This window comes from Bidens hawaiensis, unplaced genomic scaffold, assembly GCF_021521415.1.
Source record: "Bidens hawaiensis isolate Kalapana, Puna unplaced genomic scaffold, B.hawaiensis_p1.1 tig00022929_1, whole genome shotgun sequence".
Lineage (NCBI taxonomy): Eukaryota > Viridiplantae > Streptophyta > Magnoliopsida > Asterales > Asteraceae > Bidens > Bidens hawaiensis.
In genome coordinates, this window is record NW_027493591.1 from 273449 (window position 1) to 291896 (window position 18448).

Genomic DNA, 18448 nt, shown 5'->3' on the forward strand with positions numbered 1-18448 from the left:
TGCCACATTCGTTTAACAAAAACAAGACACAAAAGGTCCGACTCAAAACAACAACCAAGGTTAGACCATGAGAAAAACAATCATCCAAAACACATACAAGTGAAGCTATCTGATATTTGTTTTCATGTTGCAACTCAGTAATAACAGGATGGTCCTTGGGTTATAATTCTTTGATTTTAACTATACATTAACTAACATGTTAGAAGTTTAATATTACATCTCCACACTGCTGCCTCTTTCACGTGTGACCCAAATTAGTAAAAACAAAAACATAAATTATCTAATCTAGTGAAGGCCAACCTGCTGAATTTTGTTAAGTGGCTAAGCTACGTAGATGCAGATGGGTCCTGGTCAGGTGGCGGTTGAGCTGCAGATGTACTCGCGCCACGATGTGACCTTGATCGGTTATTATACTTCATCATCACCCTTTCTTTGTTTTCCTTCCACCATTCTTCCGCCTGCTCCGCCCCAAACTTTCTTTTGCTGCATTTTAGATATGTACATGAGAATATATATATATGTATGTATGTATATATATATAGATTCATGTATTTATGAACTCGTAATGATAAATCTCTCTGCTTTTTTTTTAATCTTTAACCAGTATAGTTTTCTTACCATTTTGTGTTATCAGTAGTTTATAATTGTTATTTTTTAGTACCTTTTGTTTTGTTGTTTTTTTATTCCCCCGTTGACACTTCATGTTATCCCGCTATTATACTTTACATGTCAAAAGAAGGTTTTTGGAGCCAGGGATTTAGCATAAGCATTCTCTCTATCTTCTGGGATGGAAGAAAGGCATTTCCCATTCTATCCACCCGGACCCTTCCAGTAGCTTGCTATGAATGAGATTTCACTGCTACGTTTGTTTGTTGTATAAATAGTTACACTTGTGTGACAAAATTGAACATACATTTTAAGGTGAACGTGTTATAGAAATGTACCTGAATTTAACTCGCTTGAACTTTCTGGTGCCATTTGGAAATTCGACGAGAGTTACATATACACCCGGTTCAAATTGTTCAACAACTTCTTTCGTTTCCTCGCCAACACAAGATTCATTATCACTCTCTTCACTCCTGGATTGCCTTCTCCTTGAATTTTTCCTTGAGGGAGATTGTAGGAAGTCATCCACTTTAAACGTTAACGATTTTATGGTCTCATCTTCAGATATATCAGGAGGCAGCTTTTCGGTCAACGTCTTTAACTACCATAAAACATCATTTAATTTCATCAACTACTTGTTTATTACAAAAGCTACAAACATATAGATACAATAATAAAAATACCTTAGATTTGACAAATCTGAGGATATCCACAGCAACTTGACACTTTGAATTTCGTTCTGATGCTAATGACGCCGACTCTTCAGCATAAGTTTGCAGTTTATGAATCTCTGCATCTTGACGTTCGGTGCTCCTCTTTAAACTTTTCACCTACCATTTATAACGAACACAAAGTATAAGTTTTGATATTTTTAACTTTTCATAGAATGACTCATATCAAACCGAATCCATTTTGACCCAAACCAGATTAATAAATCATTTTGACCCAAACTCATTTTTCCCATAACACCTGTTTTGACCTGAATCAAATTATTAATTTTTATTTCAAAAACAACCCATTTTGACCCGAACACAACATGTTAAGGAAAAAATAGTACTTGACCCTGCAACTTGGACACCTGTTGGTTCAACAGCTCATTTGACTTGCTAAGATTATCAATGACACCCCTCGAGAACATGGGCAAGCCCGAGCATGAAGGCGTCATCGGTCTTCTTGAACCGAGCCTGCTACTGGCTGGCAGAGGTGGCGGTTGAGGTTGAGGTGGCAGCTGTTGTGCCGGCATAAACGGAGTCTGCATATGAAACGATGATGAGGCAGCCAGTCGGAAAGCACTGCCAATCGAACTCGGAAATGTAATATCCTTTAGTTGTTGAGATGAAGGAACTTGTGAAGATCTTACTGACGAATAAGAACCTGATTTCGGCCCGTACATGGCTGACATGATTTCCAAGTACTTAGCCGGTTCGATGTTGGGTGACATTAAAAGCCTGGATGTACGAGCTGGGCCCGGGGCCGGCCCGACTTTCCTACTTCCATCTTGGCCCGTTTGACTACCAAACCTCCTATGGTAACTAAATGTATTTCCACTTGCGATTCCAATGTCCGGGGTTTTTTTAATAAGTTTTGCATAACACGAATCACACACGCGATGCGGTTTCCCAGGAATCGGAGCCTGTGCGGCTTTTAACGCCTTACGAGACCTACACGCATGGCAATGTACAAACCCACAGTTGTAGCAATTATGTCTCTTTCTTGTGAACCCGAACGCTTGTTTACAACCCGAGCAAACCGATTGGTCTGCCCCTGGCACCCACTTATGTATGCATATACTCGCGGTGAAACTCGCGCCACACGATATGCTTTTAACGACCCGATCTTTTAACGATTCAACGAGAGTCGGTGTTTTTCGGTCTTCATAATCCCCATGCCCGAGACTCCCATTCGCACCCATTCCCCATGTAAATATTTCACTTCTCGATGTCAAAACCGCAACATGGTACGCCCCACACGCGATTTCTTCAACAAACTCGCCCACTAACCCGTCTTGCACCAATGCAGGCAGTTTCCCATCTGATTGCGGGTTGCCTAGCTGACCGTACGAGGTACTACTGAACGAAAAAACATGGCCCGATGTAGTAAGCGCTAATGTCATAGTGTTCCCACACGCGAGCTGATGAAAGTTGTAGTCGATTAACGCGGAAATACACGTCGGTTTCAAATACGTATCCTTATTTCCGTGACCCAACCGATGTTTTTCGCCATCCCCCCACGTAAACAGCTTTCGAGACGTCGAAAGCCCCCCATGTTGGTTCGTAATCTCCACGATCGCAGCCGTGTGCCACACCCCGCACGCGACTTTCAATGCTTTCAACCCATTTAACGACTGAACCTCAAGCGGATACTTAACGCTCACCCGATCCCCGTGCCCCAAAACGCCAAACGTCCCGTCACGAAACGTAAAAAGCTTCCCGTCCACGGTCGCAAGGGCCGTATGCCACGTGCTGCACGCGACTGAACAAACCACCAACCCTTCAAGCGGGCCCGAAACCCGCTTCGGTATCCAATGACTGGCGTCCGTCCCGTGGCCGAGAAGGCCCGCATTGTGGGACCCGTCCCCCCACGTGTACAAATCACCCGAAGTGGAAACAGCACACGTGTGGAACTCGCCACACGCGATGTACTCGACATTCGTAACGGCTAGAAACTCAACCAGCCTAGGTCGACCGAAGTCCTGTTCGAGGCCGTGGCCGAGGCGGCCACCGGACTCCTCGCCCCAGGTGAAAAGCTCACCTTGTTTTGTTACAAGGGAAAAATGTCTAACGCCACAAGCAATCTGGTGGACGTCTATGACAACGTTGGACTCTAGGAGACGAGGAACGGTGACGTCACTTTTTGATGGGAGTGTGTTTGAAGAGGTGTCAGTGGAGCCCACGTCGGACCATATCTCTCCCCATAGGAAAACATCACCTAGTGATTCGATGTCGTCGTAACCAGAAGTGTGGTTGGTGTGTTTGATACGCTGATCCTGAAACCGTCTGCATTGCTTGTTCTTATTTGCATGGGTGCCACATTTGAGAGCTGTCACACTGTAAACACAAAAGAATTAGTTAAATTTTATAACATATAACCTTGTAAATCAATTTAATTGAATCTTAAATGAATTACTAGGCATTTTATGTGGAAATCCAGTCCCAGTATCAACAAGTTACGGGCTATATTGATTTCTCTCAGACATGGCCGGCCTTATAGGTGGCAGGGTAGTCTGACGGTTACAGGTCTGACAACCCGCTAGTCCTAAATTTTTTTTAAAGAAAAAATATATGTTTTTTATGAAAAAAAATTTATGTATAATCAATGTTTCAATACAATTACATAACTACTAGCATGGTCTAGTGACAAATGGGTATGACATCTAACCAAAACATATTGGTAACTAGACTTATTTGATACATTTTTAAGTTTACTTTTATACAAAAATTTTTTACACAACTCAAATCATAACCAAGTAAGACCAATTAAAATTAACTTATTTAAACCCAACAAAATGTTCCTGTTACTTTAGGTCTAAAAAAATTTCTTCTTGCCGGCCGTGCTCTCAAATAGCAGGGTGTGCATGGGTCGGGGTTATTTTAGGCTAAAATCGAAATTTTGGTTTTTAAGTTTGTAAAAGCGGTTGGGTTTCTGTTATTTTGGTTTCTAGTCGTCTTTGGTTCCATTTCAATTTTTTCAATCTTGTCATATAGTTTTAAAAGTTTTGGGCTAAAAAACAACTGGCCCAAAATCATGAGTTTAGTGGTAAATTCTTTGTTTGTTAGTTCATAATTTTGTTATTATTAAACATTTAGGCTAAAATATTTGCATTAAACTGTATATTAAGCCTTTTGGCTCGGTTCAAATTTTCCGGTTTTAGTTACATGCAAAACCGAAACCAAACAAAAGTTCGGTTTTTATAAAAAACGTAACACCAGACCGTTGGTTTTGCTTCGGTTCAGATATATCGGCTTAGTTTTTTCGGTTTCGGACGCACACCCATAAAGAATAGTTATAAGTTCCGAATGTATCTTACATTGATGAGACCGTGGTTGCATGGGACGAGCAGGGAAGAAATCGCGGCAGTGATGATTTGAATGTGGTGGTTCGGTGGGCGGCCGTCGTTCACCGGTTAAAGAAGGGGGTTTAAATTCGAAGATTTTGACCGGAAAATTGTGTATGAAAGAGAGAACGATCGGCTGAAAGAGAGAGAGAGAGAGAATTTGCAAAAGGGATATCAAATTTGGTGATCGGCAAAGGCATAAAAATAATTATTGGTCATCAAAATAAAGGTTTCCTAGTTTGGAGGCCGATCACTGTTTATATTATGTTTTTTCAACTAGGATTACTCATTTTATGTGTTAATATAATGTTACATCTATACTCAAACCAAATAAATAAATCAAGGTTATTATTTGACCTGGATGGCAACATTTGATTTAGCTTACAACATATTTCATCCTTTGGCGCTCGTTACCCGGATGGCGCTCTAAGAAATTCTAGCCTATTTTAACAAGTTTATGAATATTATACATACATATATTCAAGATATGGATTTGTTATGCTTGTAAGGTATCTTTAGATTGTACGTTAATACAAAGACTAGAGAATGTTAAATACAAACGAAATTAACGTGTTAATTGTGAGAATCAAGTAGAGTAATTATGTAATTACATCATAGAGTAATTATGAAATTGCCACATAATTACTCTATGATGTAATTACATAATTACTTTGTTTGATTCTTACAATTAGCATGTTAATTTTATTTGTATTTGATCCAAACCCTATAACGATAAATTGTATTTTCATAACAATTTAACGTTATTAAGGATATTAATCTCCTGCATGCCAACAATGAATCTTCCTTTAGTTAGTGAAGGCCAGTTTAGTATTAAGATAGTTACTATAGGTTATGTCAGATAGAGTGGTTTAACTACTAGTCCAAGGGTTCAGTAAATGTTTTGGCTTTTCCAGGCTTGAACCAGTTAAGTCGCTAAATACAAACAAATATTTCATAGTTATTTGTTGACTGGTCTACCTGTCACGAATCAGGAATGTTTGTGAAACACGCCTTGAACAACATTAGTGAATATCGGTTTTAATTAAGAAACGCGTATCTTCAATTTAGTTGATGCTTTCCTTTTGCTCTTGTCAAATGTTGTGACAAACATGCCAATTGGTTATTAATAACCATAGGAGAATGTACAACATTGTCAAGGGATTAGTTTCTCCAAGACTTCGAATTTGTAAGTAACCTCATCCACTCTCCTCGATACTTATGGTTGTTTAATCGCAAGATAATTATGTTGATAGTTTTAGTGTTAGCAAATTTCCTTTAATTTATTTAGTATTTTAACATTTTTTTTTTGTTTCAGACATAAAAAATATTGCCATGTGTGTCCCTTTGATTATATACAATAACATGATAAACTAACTATTGCAGTTTAACAAGCTACTTGAATTTAAAATAATTATTCATGAAAAACTACATAGTGATTCAGAAAACACCAATATAATAAGATGATATTAGACTATTACTAAACCATAAACAAGAACATTTGCATACAAAAAACATATACATAACTTAACAAAGAAGGTTTGAGAATCTGCCTAACCAACTTCAAAAGATTACACTTGAGAATGTTCTTAGAGCTGTTTGGGAATATATATGCCCAATCTTTAAAACCTTTTGGAATGAAAACTCAAATTTATATCAACTGATCTGTTACTTATGGACATTAACAAAAAAAGCTAAGACCTTGAACTTAAAAATCAAATTCCCTTATGAAGAAACAACAACGTTTTCCTTAACAGAACCAAGTAATAAATTAAAAGGCAACATGTAAATCATACTACACAATCAACTGAGCAATCTCCCTCATTTCCACCTATTACCTCCATATGTGTACACATGATGTTTACCTCGTCAGTCGTCCAGACACGACAAATTTATACTATTTAGGATAGTGCAAGGGGGTCTGGTCCTTGTAAGGATATTTATAAAGGTCAGAGCTTGGATGCAAAAAAATTCTTGTTATCTACGACTTATGAGTTTTAAACCAATCTATATGAGTTATATGCCTAAGGATATGGATAATAGCTTCATATTGTTAGTTTGTTACAAAAAGAGAATACTTTTGTTTTTTTATTAGAACATGTGTTTTGTGTTGTGGTGAATACTAACATGTTTTCAACCTAAGGAGGGCATGTGTTCCAGCAGCTGTTAAGCACAACGCATAGGAGAGTTTGGGTTCTATTATCCAAACACCCTCTCAGCTTTTGCAAGACACCTTCGATACGAGTCGTTTATAGTCAATGATACGAATTGGATAACTTTTCTGTGCCCGACACCGTACAAGAATTTCATACATGCCGTTGACCGGGCTTTTATATGAGTCGTATAACCTATACGACTCGTCTTGGGTCATACGACTCATAAAAACAAAATATTCAGCACGATACAAGATTTCGGTAATAATTTATTTCACTTGATACACAATTAAACATCTATGTAATATCTATGTTTCTATATAATGAGAAAAAGTGGGATTAATTAAAAAAAAAAATTTAAACATTGAATAAAACAAACATAGACAACTTGGAAAAATAGTTGTTTTAAACCATCCATTAGGAAAATATATGAACATAAACATAACTTGAAAAAGATCCGTTTGAAAACTAGCAGTTTATATCATTAAAAAAATAATACATTGAAGTCGTATGGATGGGCAGATGGCATATGAGTTGTAAGGAATCGGTCAACGATTACTGACGAAAACTGAGTCATATGACCCTAACAAAAACCGACACACATACGAATCGTATGACTAGCAAACAAAAACCGACACTCATACGAATCAGACCATATACGATTTCTTAGCTTAGATACAAACATTTTTTAGATTACTTAATACACGTTGTTTGTTAGCTCAAATATTAACAATTTTCAAATTACCTTGTCAAATCTAAGTAGAAACTTAATGATACTTGCACTTAAAAATGTTAAGCCACTTCAACAGTTCGTATTAGCTAACATTATATGACAAATTCGGCCACAGCAATTCGATATTTAACAAATAACTTATTAAATTATGACAAGGTCTAGACGAGACCTAACGAAAGAATACGACACTTGCGCTCGAGCAAAACATAAAAGAGACGAAAAACAACACCAACCTCACCCCATAGCACACTGCCAGGGGAAGTAGGTATCTTTGCAATTATACAAGCAGAGTTCCCTTACTACACATTATAGTCTCACACGACGAAATAAACCAACACATGATCAACAGTTTCTACAAAACTCTTACACAGTAGGACTGCACACAGATTATAAGAACCAGAACCACACTTCTAGTTGGCTAGTGGTTTTGCAATTGACTGCCTCACTGCTTCAGCATATGTCCTGTGTTGGTAGGTAAGTGTGGATTCCAGCAAGTCCCAGAGTGATGTCTTTGGATCCCACCCTGTACCATTCAAACAGACGGAAATTATTATCGTAAATTACTGTTCTATAAAACTAATAATACCGTTCACGAAACGTTACTCCAGTTTCGGGCCCACCCATCTCAACAAAACTCTCACGCTACTAATAGTTAAGTTTGTAAACGAACCAAACGAATACAAAAGAGGCTTGTTCGTGTTCGTTCGTTTAACTTTAACCGACCAAACGAACAAACATGAACAGATTTTCTAGTTCATGTTTGTTTATGTTAATTTGTTGATATACGAACACAAATGAATACAATCAAACACAAACGAACATAATAAAATACCTACTAAGAGTAAAGTATTGCCAAATTAAAGTTGAAAATAGCATATGATAATTGCATCCAATATTTAAAAAGTAAACAAGATATTAATAAAGGTTTTAAATCGATTCTAAATATGAAATTCAAATCGATTTTAAATCAATATCAGCAATATATAAATTTTAATGAATATTTAAACGAACCAAATGAACAAATATAAATAAAAAGATATAAACGAACAAATACGAATAGAAAGATATAAACAAACATAAATAAACATAACGAACAGAAATGAATGAACGTTCACAAATGTATATGATCGAACAGCCTTTGTGTTCATGTTCGATTGCCTATCTAAGTGAACAAAAATCTGTGTTCATGTCCGTTCCTTCATCAAGCAAACAAACATAAAAAGACTTTCCACCAAACAGTTCACTGAACACTCGGTTCAGTTTAGGCTAACAAATAATACCAGTCATGGAACATTACCTCCATTTCGACCCATTAACCAAACCGTCTGACCCACCCATCTCACCACATCTAAAACCCCATCATAAGTAGAAATAACTCAATTTCATGAAACATTACTCAAGAAACAAGGATCAAGTGGGCTAAGTACCTAATTGTTTGTTTATAATGGTCATGTCTGGAATCCTCTTGTCACTGTCATCATACCCTTCACCATAAAACTCTTTAGAACTTACATCAATGGTTGGGGTCTCAATAGAATTCTCTCCACTTACTTTTGCATATACCTGCAATATGCGACTAAATTACACCATACGGAATACCAATAACATTTTAATCTATATAAATATTTGAGTGAAAAGATAATGTTACATTACCTTGGTCATCATTTCAGCAAGTTGTCTAACAGTAACTTCATTGTTAGGGTTACCCACATTGAAGATATGACCATTAGCTCTAGCAGGATTCTCCTGAAAATGACATCATCAATTGTCAAGAATTCAGTGTCTATATATTTAGAGATTTGAAAGGAAATCAAGTCTGTAACATTAACATCAACATACAATCATCAAATGAACAGCTTCAATAGCATCTTTGATATAAACAAAGGTCCTTTGCGATTGACCACCATCCACAAGCTTCAAAGGCTCACGCCTGAGCAGATTCTGAAACATTTATCAGCAAAAATAAAATCAAAAAGCTCAAAATTATAAACATTTTGAACTCAAAACGATGAAATTAAGTTAGTTAATTAATTAACCATACATTGCTAAAGCATGCAAGAACCCTGGGAACACCCTCACTCGGACCATCAATCCCGGGAATGAAATCCATCCGAGGACCAATCCAGTTGAAAGGTCTGACAATGGTGAACTCAAGACCGTTCTCAGCACCCTCGGCTGCATATGAAATGAAAGTAATAAGAGCATGCCACGTGGATATCATTAGTTTTAACAATAAGGTTATTTCAAAAACAAGTATGCTCACCATAGATGAGCCTCTCGATCAACTGTTTTGCACATGCATAAGACCATCTTTGTTTCTCAATTGAGCCAAAAATGCAAGGGGATGTGTCTTCTTTCAGAATGTAATAAGCAGGATCCTGTAAGTGGATGCAATTCATTAACTAAATTAACTACCACAAAATGTTATACACTACTCTGAACAGATGCTTATCAACCAAATCTTATAGATTAGGTTCACACTAGTATACTACCATGAATTGGATCCTGATTTGTGTTTGCATGAAAACACTATTTTAACAAACAACTAATCTTAATTAAGAATAAGTTAAATGAATCTGAATCTTTACCTGACGCAGAGGGCTATCTTGGGGAAGAAAGCTACCGATAGTTTTCCCATATACTTCACAAGTGGAAAAGTGAATGAGCCGCTTGTTATTCTCCGAACAGTATTTGACCTGACAGACGAAGATGACACTAACGATCCATAAAACGTCATAGAATACTTCATATAATCAAACATCAAAAACAGTAGAATAGTTTATAATACATAAAAACGTCAAATTAAAGCTATAAAACCGTAAATCGTACCACAGGGAGCGCATCGATGAAATTGCTGTAAATTGTGTCAAGAGGACGAGTATTGTAATCCGCCGGTGTGCAGATTGCAGCTAGATTAACAGTCTAAACATAAACGGATAAAATAAGTCAAATACTATACTAATAGTGAACAATCTTAAACATGAACAAAAAACAAAATAAATCAAATGCTAGATTAACAAAGTCTAAACACGTACAAAAAACAAAATAAATCAAATGCTACAATAACAGTCTAAACTCTAAACATAAACAGAAATTAAAATAATTAAAAACTAGATTAACAGTCTAAACACTAACAGTTAACTAAACAAATCAGATGCTAGATTAACAGTCTAAACTCTAAACACTTGTCAGAAAACAAAATAAATCAGATGCTAGATTAACAGTCTAAACATGAACAAAAAACACAATAAACCAAATGCTGGATTAACAGCCTAAACACAAACAGAAAACATAATAACTCAAATGCCGGAGCAGATTTGTCAAATTGAATATGATCTCTGCACTGTTATATTACTCATCCTAATGTATACATTCAGATTTACTGTCTAACATGAACAGAAACAAAACTAAAAAAAATGCTATATTAGATTAATGGTCAAAACATAAACAGATAACAAAATAAAATCATATGCTAAATTAATAGTCTATGCATCAGAAAACGAAATAAATCAAACACCAGAACAAATTCGTGTTACTGAATATGATCTCTGCAATTAGCTAACTGTTAATTTCAGATTTACTGTCTAAGCATGAATAGGAAAAAAAAAATAAATCAAGTGCCTGAACAGATTCGCCTTAGTAACAGTCTAAACATGAACAGATATTAAAACATGTCAAATGCCAGCACAGATTCGCCTAATTAAACACGATCTTCACAATTAGCTGGCCGTTAATCACATATCCTAGTGTATAATTTCAGTATTCTCCGCAATTAGTTAGCCTTGAACTGTTCATCACTGAACAACTTAACATCACTCAAATTCTCACTCTAAAACTCACAATTAACCAATAAATCACGAAAATGCAGATCCAGAACAATTAACAGCAACAATCACAATTACTAACAGTTAAAATGTGAAATCAAATCAAATCAAATGAACCGATTCGCTTTATTAACTACGATTCACAGATTCACCTAATTAAAATAAAATAAATCAAATGCCTGAACAGATTCTCACATTCACCTTAACTACGATCTCTGCAATTAGCAAGCCGTTAATTACATATTCTAATCATCTAATCAATCATTTCAGTATTAACAACTTAATATAACTCAAATTCCACTCAAAACACATTATTTAACACCAAAATGCAGATCTGAACAATTGACAGAAAACATCACAAATTGTCAAATACTGACAGTAAAAAATGCAAAATAAGCATCAAATTACACGAATCTGTAAAGATAAAGTGATAATTTACCAGATCAGAGCATTTAATGAGGCCTTCAAGGCGAGAATCGTTCTTAATATTGAGCCGGTGGAACTGGATGCGACCGGTCCAAGGCAGAGACTCCGGTTCAAGCAGATGCTTGATCTTATCATTATACACATCGACTGCTAACACAGTGTGCTGTGTCTCAGCCATCAGCTTCTCGCACAAGTGCGAGCCGATGAATCCTCCGGCGCCGATCATGCATATTGTTAACGGCTTTATCGGATTTCCGTCCAGATCTACTCTCGCCGACGCTGCTGACGTCATCCTGTATTAATAATATTATTATTGTGAACCGTTTGTGTGTGTGAATTGAAATTTGGATATGGCGTTAGAGGTATGGAGGAAGATGATGGGTATATAAAGGGAGAGAGGGTGGTGGGCCCGTGGCTGTTAATTGTGACGTTAATTTGTGAATTTAGATATTTGCATGTATAGAAATAAAATGACATGGTGATGCCACGTAGATGGTGATGATGGTGTAAACACCACATGGTGAAAAACGTGAGACTTTGTGTCGGTTTGGTTTTTATTTTCTTTAGCCTCGTCTAAAACAAACCCACCATCAACAGGGTGCGTATATTTAAACGTTAACTTTATATTTTTTTTAATGCTTTAATTCTGACTTATTTAAGAAATTTTTTTTGAGTCAAGTTTCAAACTTTAAACTGTAATATCTCAAGCCTTAACCATCACCCGTACGTTATTAAATCAGAATGTCATGTGCCCGTTTGGTTTTAATTAGTTCTGTGATCGAATTGAAGTTGATTAGCATGGTTTAAACATTAAAGGGGTATAATGTAAAACATCAGTTTGAAACTTAGAAAAAAAAACTTCACGATGTTAAGTGTTTATAAACGAGGTCCATTGAGACGAAAATAGTTGAAAGGTTGGACCATTGATAGTGATTTTAAAATGTTGGGTTATATCGGTTAATACACAAAATGTGAGATTATTTATTTCTAACTATACGACTTGAACCCTCATTACTTCAAAAGGCAAAACATTGTCCAACACCTTGAAACCGGTGTACCAAAAACCCTTTGCAAAGATTAAATAATAAGTAAAAGGTTTGATAGGTTGAATGTTTATATTATCTTTCTATTCTAGTTCCATTGATGTTTGTAAGACCAGCCATAGCGGGCGTTTTGAATGGAAAATGTCCGAAACACCGTCTCTGGGCCGGTTTTGGTGTCTTTTTTTTGGTTCACAGCATTTTCTACACAACACTTGAGTGGAGTGGGGTGGGGTGGGGTGGGGTGGGGTGGGGGGGGTAAGCATGACCGTTGGCTATTGTTTAAAGAAATTATTCTTTTATTTATATTACAAATTGAAAAAAGAAAATAGAAAAATAATAACTGAGTAATGATTAGATAACGACTATGACAACATTTTATCACTACTAACACATTTGCAAAATGCCACTTTACGAGCAGGAACGTCATGTGTCGTAAAACACCCAACACTTAATGGTTAAAGAAACAGAGAAAGTTAACTTGTTTTTATTAATAAATTGAAAGTAATTGTTCTAGAAAGAGTGGAGTGAGGAATATGAATATGAATATGAATATGAATATGAGTTTTACACCCACTGACTGACTAGTCACATGAACGGCCATTGCTATCTACAGTTTTTTGTTTCGAGCTGTACCATTGCTATCTACATAGATCATCTTTTCATGCTAACTTAGGGCATCTCCAATGGTGCTCCTACAAACCATCTTTATCCTACATGGATCCTTGTTGGAAGAGAGAGAGTGCAAAATGTTTTGAATTTACAAACCGATTTGTTGAAACTTTATGTGAGAGATGTGGGGTTGTAGAGGAGAGATAATGATGAGAGAGAAGATAAAGGTAGGTGAGGTGGCAGTCCTTATTTCAAAACCATTAGAGATGCTCTCGTTAATAGCTAGCTAACCTTTACGCGCCTCTAATTAGGTGCCAAAACTACCGTTAATATAAAATAAAATAGAATAACAACACGTGAATAAAAAATCTTAAAAAAGTATTAACGGAATGTTTTCGTAACATGATATTATTGAGTAGGTCGTGTTACATATTTTTTATTGAATCGGCAGGATGTGTCGATCAAAACCCCGGTTTTTAAAAGAGTAAAGGATATGTGCTCTTAAACTTGATTGAAATTTATTAATATGATATCAGGTTTTGTGTTGATTGAAATCTGAATGTTTGTTGCTAAATGAGTTAGAAACATGTCACAAAAGTTTATAATGTAGCTAGAAATCATAAAACCTCATTGTTGATAAAACGATTTGTGTATGGACGTACACTTGTGTTTTGGGAGAGACTGTGCACTTTTTCTGAATATAATGCCTCTTTAGATGTATATAAATTGTTTAAGTAGACATGCTTATATAATCAAATTCAAGGTGTGTGGGTTTTTGAAGGAGTTGATCTAATTTATGAAATTGGGTGTTTTAAGTTATACATGGTCTCCAGTTCTAGTAAATCAAAGATGAATGACACGTTTAAACATACCGTGCAAATGTTTTCGTAATCAAAATATGGTGATTAAGAACTCAAATGATGATTTTAATGAAATGCTGTTAAATGTCACATATTTGACTCAAAATGAGAAATGGTGTTTTAGTTAGGCCTAAAAGGGTAATGTTGAACTTTGCTCACAAAATTCCCACAACTTTACCTATATAGCGTGTTTGATAATTGATATGTGGTTCGAAACAAATGAATATATAATGTAGGGTTACAACGTAACATCATGAAAATATCGGGTCAAAAATATCAAAGTTTAAAAAGTCCAAGGATCAAAAATAAAAATTTCTGAATTCGCGACCGATCGCGATACGCGACGTACTTGGGCGCAACGTCATCGCGTATCCCGATGGCGATGTCTGATAGCCAGACACGTGCCATGCCACGTGTCAACACGTGGCACACCAACTGAGACGTGTCACAATGTGGCATAAAGCTCGCCACGTGGCACCGCGTCCGCCACGTGGCAAACCTACCTGCGACTCACCATAGCTACGTCGCGATACGCGACGGCTATGTCTAGGCCCCTCGCATACCGCAACGGGTCTCCAGAAATTCTCTATAAATAGCAACTTTGAGCATCTCATTTTCACACATCCATTTTCACACACTACTTTCTCTCTCTAGAAATTTCCTCGTAAAACGTGTCACCGACCTCCTCGTTTTCCATACCAAAAACCCAACGTTATACCTCGTAATGTGTGTCATTAAACCGACGATACCCCAAATACCAACCCGGTAGGACTCGACGTTCCACCTCGAAGTACGTGCCGAACCGAGACGAGCCGACGTACCGCCTCGAAGTACGTGCCGACCCGAGACGACCCCGACGACCCGCCCCGAAGTGCGTGCCGACGAGATTCGAAGACCGGTGTGCCTCGATTAGCGCGACAAGGAGGTGTGGATCAAGATTCTCGATATACATGCAAACGTCGAAGTGCTGCCCGTGAGTTTATAAAATAATAAACCGAACAAGGTATGCTTAATGCCCGAATAAAATATTAATAAAATAATAAAGGATTAGACCCTAGTCAAGGGTATAGTCTATACCTCGAAAATAAACAAAAAGAAAATAAATCAAAGAAAGTATAAAGATAATATATGATTATTATGATAAAGAGAGAAATAATGAAGAAACAAATAAAATAATATAACCTTTATTAAATAAAGATTAAGTTAATATTTAAAGATATGTTAAGTAAATGAAAATATATATATATTGTTTATATAAATGATATATATATATATATATATATATATATATAAGTATACGTTTTGGAAATGTATCTTTTAGAAAGGAAAACATATCAAGCTAAAGATTAAGAGATATATGATTTGGACTATAGGTTCAAACATATATGTAATTGATAATATTATTTAAGTTTATTATTCTTAAATAATAAGTAAAAGAAAAATATATGTTTCTTAATGAAGAAGGAACGTAGAATTTAAACAAAGAAAACAAGTTTAACTAGAAGTTTATCTTGTGAAAGAAAAGAAAAGCAAATAAGTTAAAAGAAAGAATTTTAACTTGAAAAAGAAAAGAACGAAATAATATTTTAAACTAAAGGTTTAAAATAAAGAAAAGATGTTTTGAACTAAGGTTCATAAAGAAATTTAAAATCGAGGTAAAGATTTTTACAAAAGAGACTAGAGGTCTTAAGCCGGATTGTATATCCGACTAACAAAAATTTATACTCGTACTATAGGTGCGAGATAACAAAGAAGAAGGAAAGACACTCGGATAGTGTATTGAAGCTGATCCAAAAGAGAAGGCTATACCCGTACTACAGGTGCGATATAGCAAGGGAAAGACCCTCGGACGGTGTTGAAGCCAATCCCAAAGCGAAAAGGTGAATACGCTCCCAAACTTTTACAAACTTGTTTTTAAACGAGTCAAACATGTTATATGAAAATTGTTTACAAGGAACTACGTGTTCCTAAAACCATTATAAATGAAAGTATAAACCTAGCCCTCAGGCTGTGGTATACGTATATCTGGATCCTTACATATGTGGTAATACGCGATGGACACATCGCACCACCCTGATCGTAGGACGTTTTCCCGCGGGAAGTACGATCATTGTGTATACTTACGGGTACTTAACTAAGTCGAACGCTGCGGTGTTTGCTGAGGTGACCTAGAGTAGAGAATTGAATTTATAAATGTGTGTATTAACTTTATTATTCCTAAGCCACGATGGGCCGAGGCAGGCGTAGTCTCGAGGAGTAATAAAGTAAAAGAAAATATTTTAGCGTCAGCGTATACACCAGCACATCGCTGACGTATTTTTCTAACATTTCAGGTGATTAAAGTATCAAGAATCGGAGCCATTCATGAAGTGGATGTTCGCAAGGTAGAGATGGCTCATAATTTCAAATAAATAAAATATTGAAAGAAATATTTATACAAGTTTTATTAAATCTAAAACAAATTTTATAAATCAACCATGTGGATATTTATTATCCAAGAAGTTTTCTAATAAATCAAAACGTTTCATTAAGATGTACAAATAAACTAATGTTTAAATATATATATATATATATATATATGATTTGGTTCATTTCAGAAGCGTTTATTAGTGCGAGAAGAGATTATAACCAATCACATGATTTCTTTTTTAATTTATTATTATTTAAATACAAGGTTATGTTAGTAAAATATAACATCTTTTGTTTTGTAACTCATACTCATTAATGAATTAATTTATGATAAGTTACTAAAATATGGTAAGTTATTATTATTATTATTTATTTCATCTAAAATTTGAACCATTAAAATCTATTTGAATTAAAATCATTTTATTCTAACAAATGGCCATCTAATATGTTTTTGTCTGGTCTCAAATGTGAAGTTTTTTTGTTTCATTTTAAATAACTAATGTAGTGTAGCTTATCTTATGTAATGTTGATATAGATATGTAATGTAGTGTAGGCATACTTTTAAATATCGTATAGTCATAAATAATGTAGTGTAAACATACCATATGTAGTGTAGGAAAAACTAATGTAATGTAGACTCACTTTCAATTGATGTGTACTCATAACTAATTTAGTGTATGCAAAATTAATGTAGCGTAGGTCCACTTTCAAGTGTTGTATATGCATAACTAGTGTGGTGTAGACATATCATATGTAGTGTAGGAAAAATTGATGTAACGTAAGCTCACTTTCAAATGTTGTGTAGTGATAATTAATATAGTGTAGGCAAAACTAATGTAGTGTAGCCGTGTAGGCACACTTTTAAATGTTTTATATTAATAATTAATGTAGCGTAGATGTATCCAATGTTTGTGTATGCAAAACGAATGTAGTGTAGTGTAGCCACATTTTCATATGTTGTCTAGTCATAACTAATGTATTTTAAACATATCAAATTTAGTGTAGGCAAAATATGTAGTGTAGAGACATTTTCAAATGTTGTGTTGTCATAACAAATGTAGTGTAGGCAAAACTAATGTTGTGTAGTCACTTAAGATAAGTTGATGTATGTTTTTATGTATAATGTATATGTATTAAACCAGTATATGATTAAATCAATTATTCTATTATGAAACATAATAATAGAAATTAACCTTGGATACTATTAATCAACGTACAAACCAAATTGCTTTGAACTCAATACAACCCAACTAGAATTTGAACAGACAAAAAATTAAATCTCAAATGATTAAGATCATGAAAGCAAAAATAAATAAATTGGTGGCTAAAAGTTTCTAGTTAAAGAAATACCAAAAGAAAATTTGGAGTAAATAAGAGATGGTAATTAATTATATACGTTTCATATTAAATGTCTACACTTTGATGACTAAATTACCCTTTTTTATTAATAATCTTGGACCTTTTCTTTCATATATATTACAAGTTTGACACTTTTATTATGAACCATTGATTGACATACTGAATGGTCCAGATCTATTTCTCGCACTTCTCACTATAATTTCACTTCTCGCATGATCCATCCCCCATATATATATATATATATATATTATATTTTATTATAAATAAAAAGTTTATAAATAAATTAATATTTCAAAATATATTTTTAAGAACTTCCCCTGAACTCTGATACATTTACAAAACCGGTACCAACTGTTGGTCACACGTTCAGGCCGT

General features: G+C 35.2%; 1 protein-coding gene and 1 pseudogene across 2 annotated transcripts; both read right to left on the reverse strand.

Moving 5' to 3' along the window:
* Positions 1–293: 293 nt before the first annotated feature.
* Positions 294–3627, reverse strand: LOC143566631 (PH, RCC1 and FYVE domains-containing protein 1-like; annotated as a pseudogene). Its single transcript, XR_013141267.1, has 4 exons — positions 1664–3627; positions 1290–1436; positions 945–1207; positions 294–483 (listed from the first exon to the last, which is right to left on the reverse strand). The product of XR_013141267.1 is annotated as a PH, RCC1 and FYVE domains-containing protein 1-like (transcript).
* A 4041-nt stretch (positions 3628–7668) lies between these two features.
* LOC143566637 (UDP-D-apiose/UDP-D-xylose synthase 2-like) lies at positions 7669–12312 on the reverse strand. Its single transcript, XM_077053282.1, has 9 exons — positions 11807–12312; positions 10373–10465; positions 10132–10239; positions 9807–9921; positions 9585–9718; positions 9383–9484; positions 9197–9289; positions 8971–9106; positions 7669–8066 (listed from the first exon to the last, which is right to left on the reverse strand). Exons 1-9 carry the CDS (start codon positions 12083–12085, stop codon positions 7954–7956), a joined length of 1173 nt encoding a protein of 390 aa, XP_076909397.1. The 5' UTR covers positions 12086–12312; the 3' UTR covers positions 7669–7953.
* Between the last annotated feature and the right edge of the window lie 6136 nt (positions 12313–18448).

What these genes read in the sequence shown, in the direction of transcription:
- LOC143566637 (XM_077053282.1), bottom strand. Translation starts at nt 12,085, where the DNA reads ATGACGTCAGCAGCGTCGGCGAGAGTAGATCTGGACGGAAATCCGATA. An exon ending in AAGATAGCCCTCTGCGTCAG is followed by an intron (nt 9,922 to 10,131) that starts GTAAAGATTCAG and finishes ATCCACTTACAG; the next exon opens with GATCCTGCTTATTACATTCT. An exon ending in CATTATAAACAAACAATTAG is followed by an intron (nt 8,067 to 8,970) that starts GTACTTAGCCCA and finishes TGAATGGTACAG; the next exon opens with GGTGGGATCCAAAGACATCA.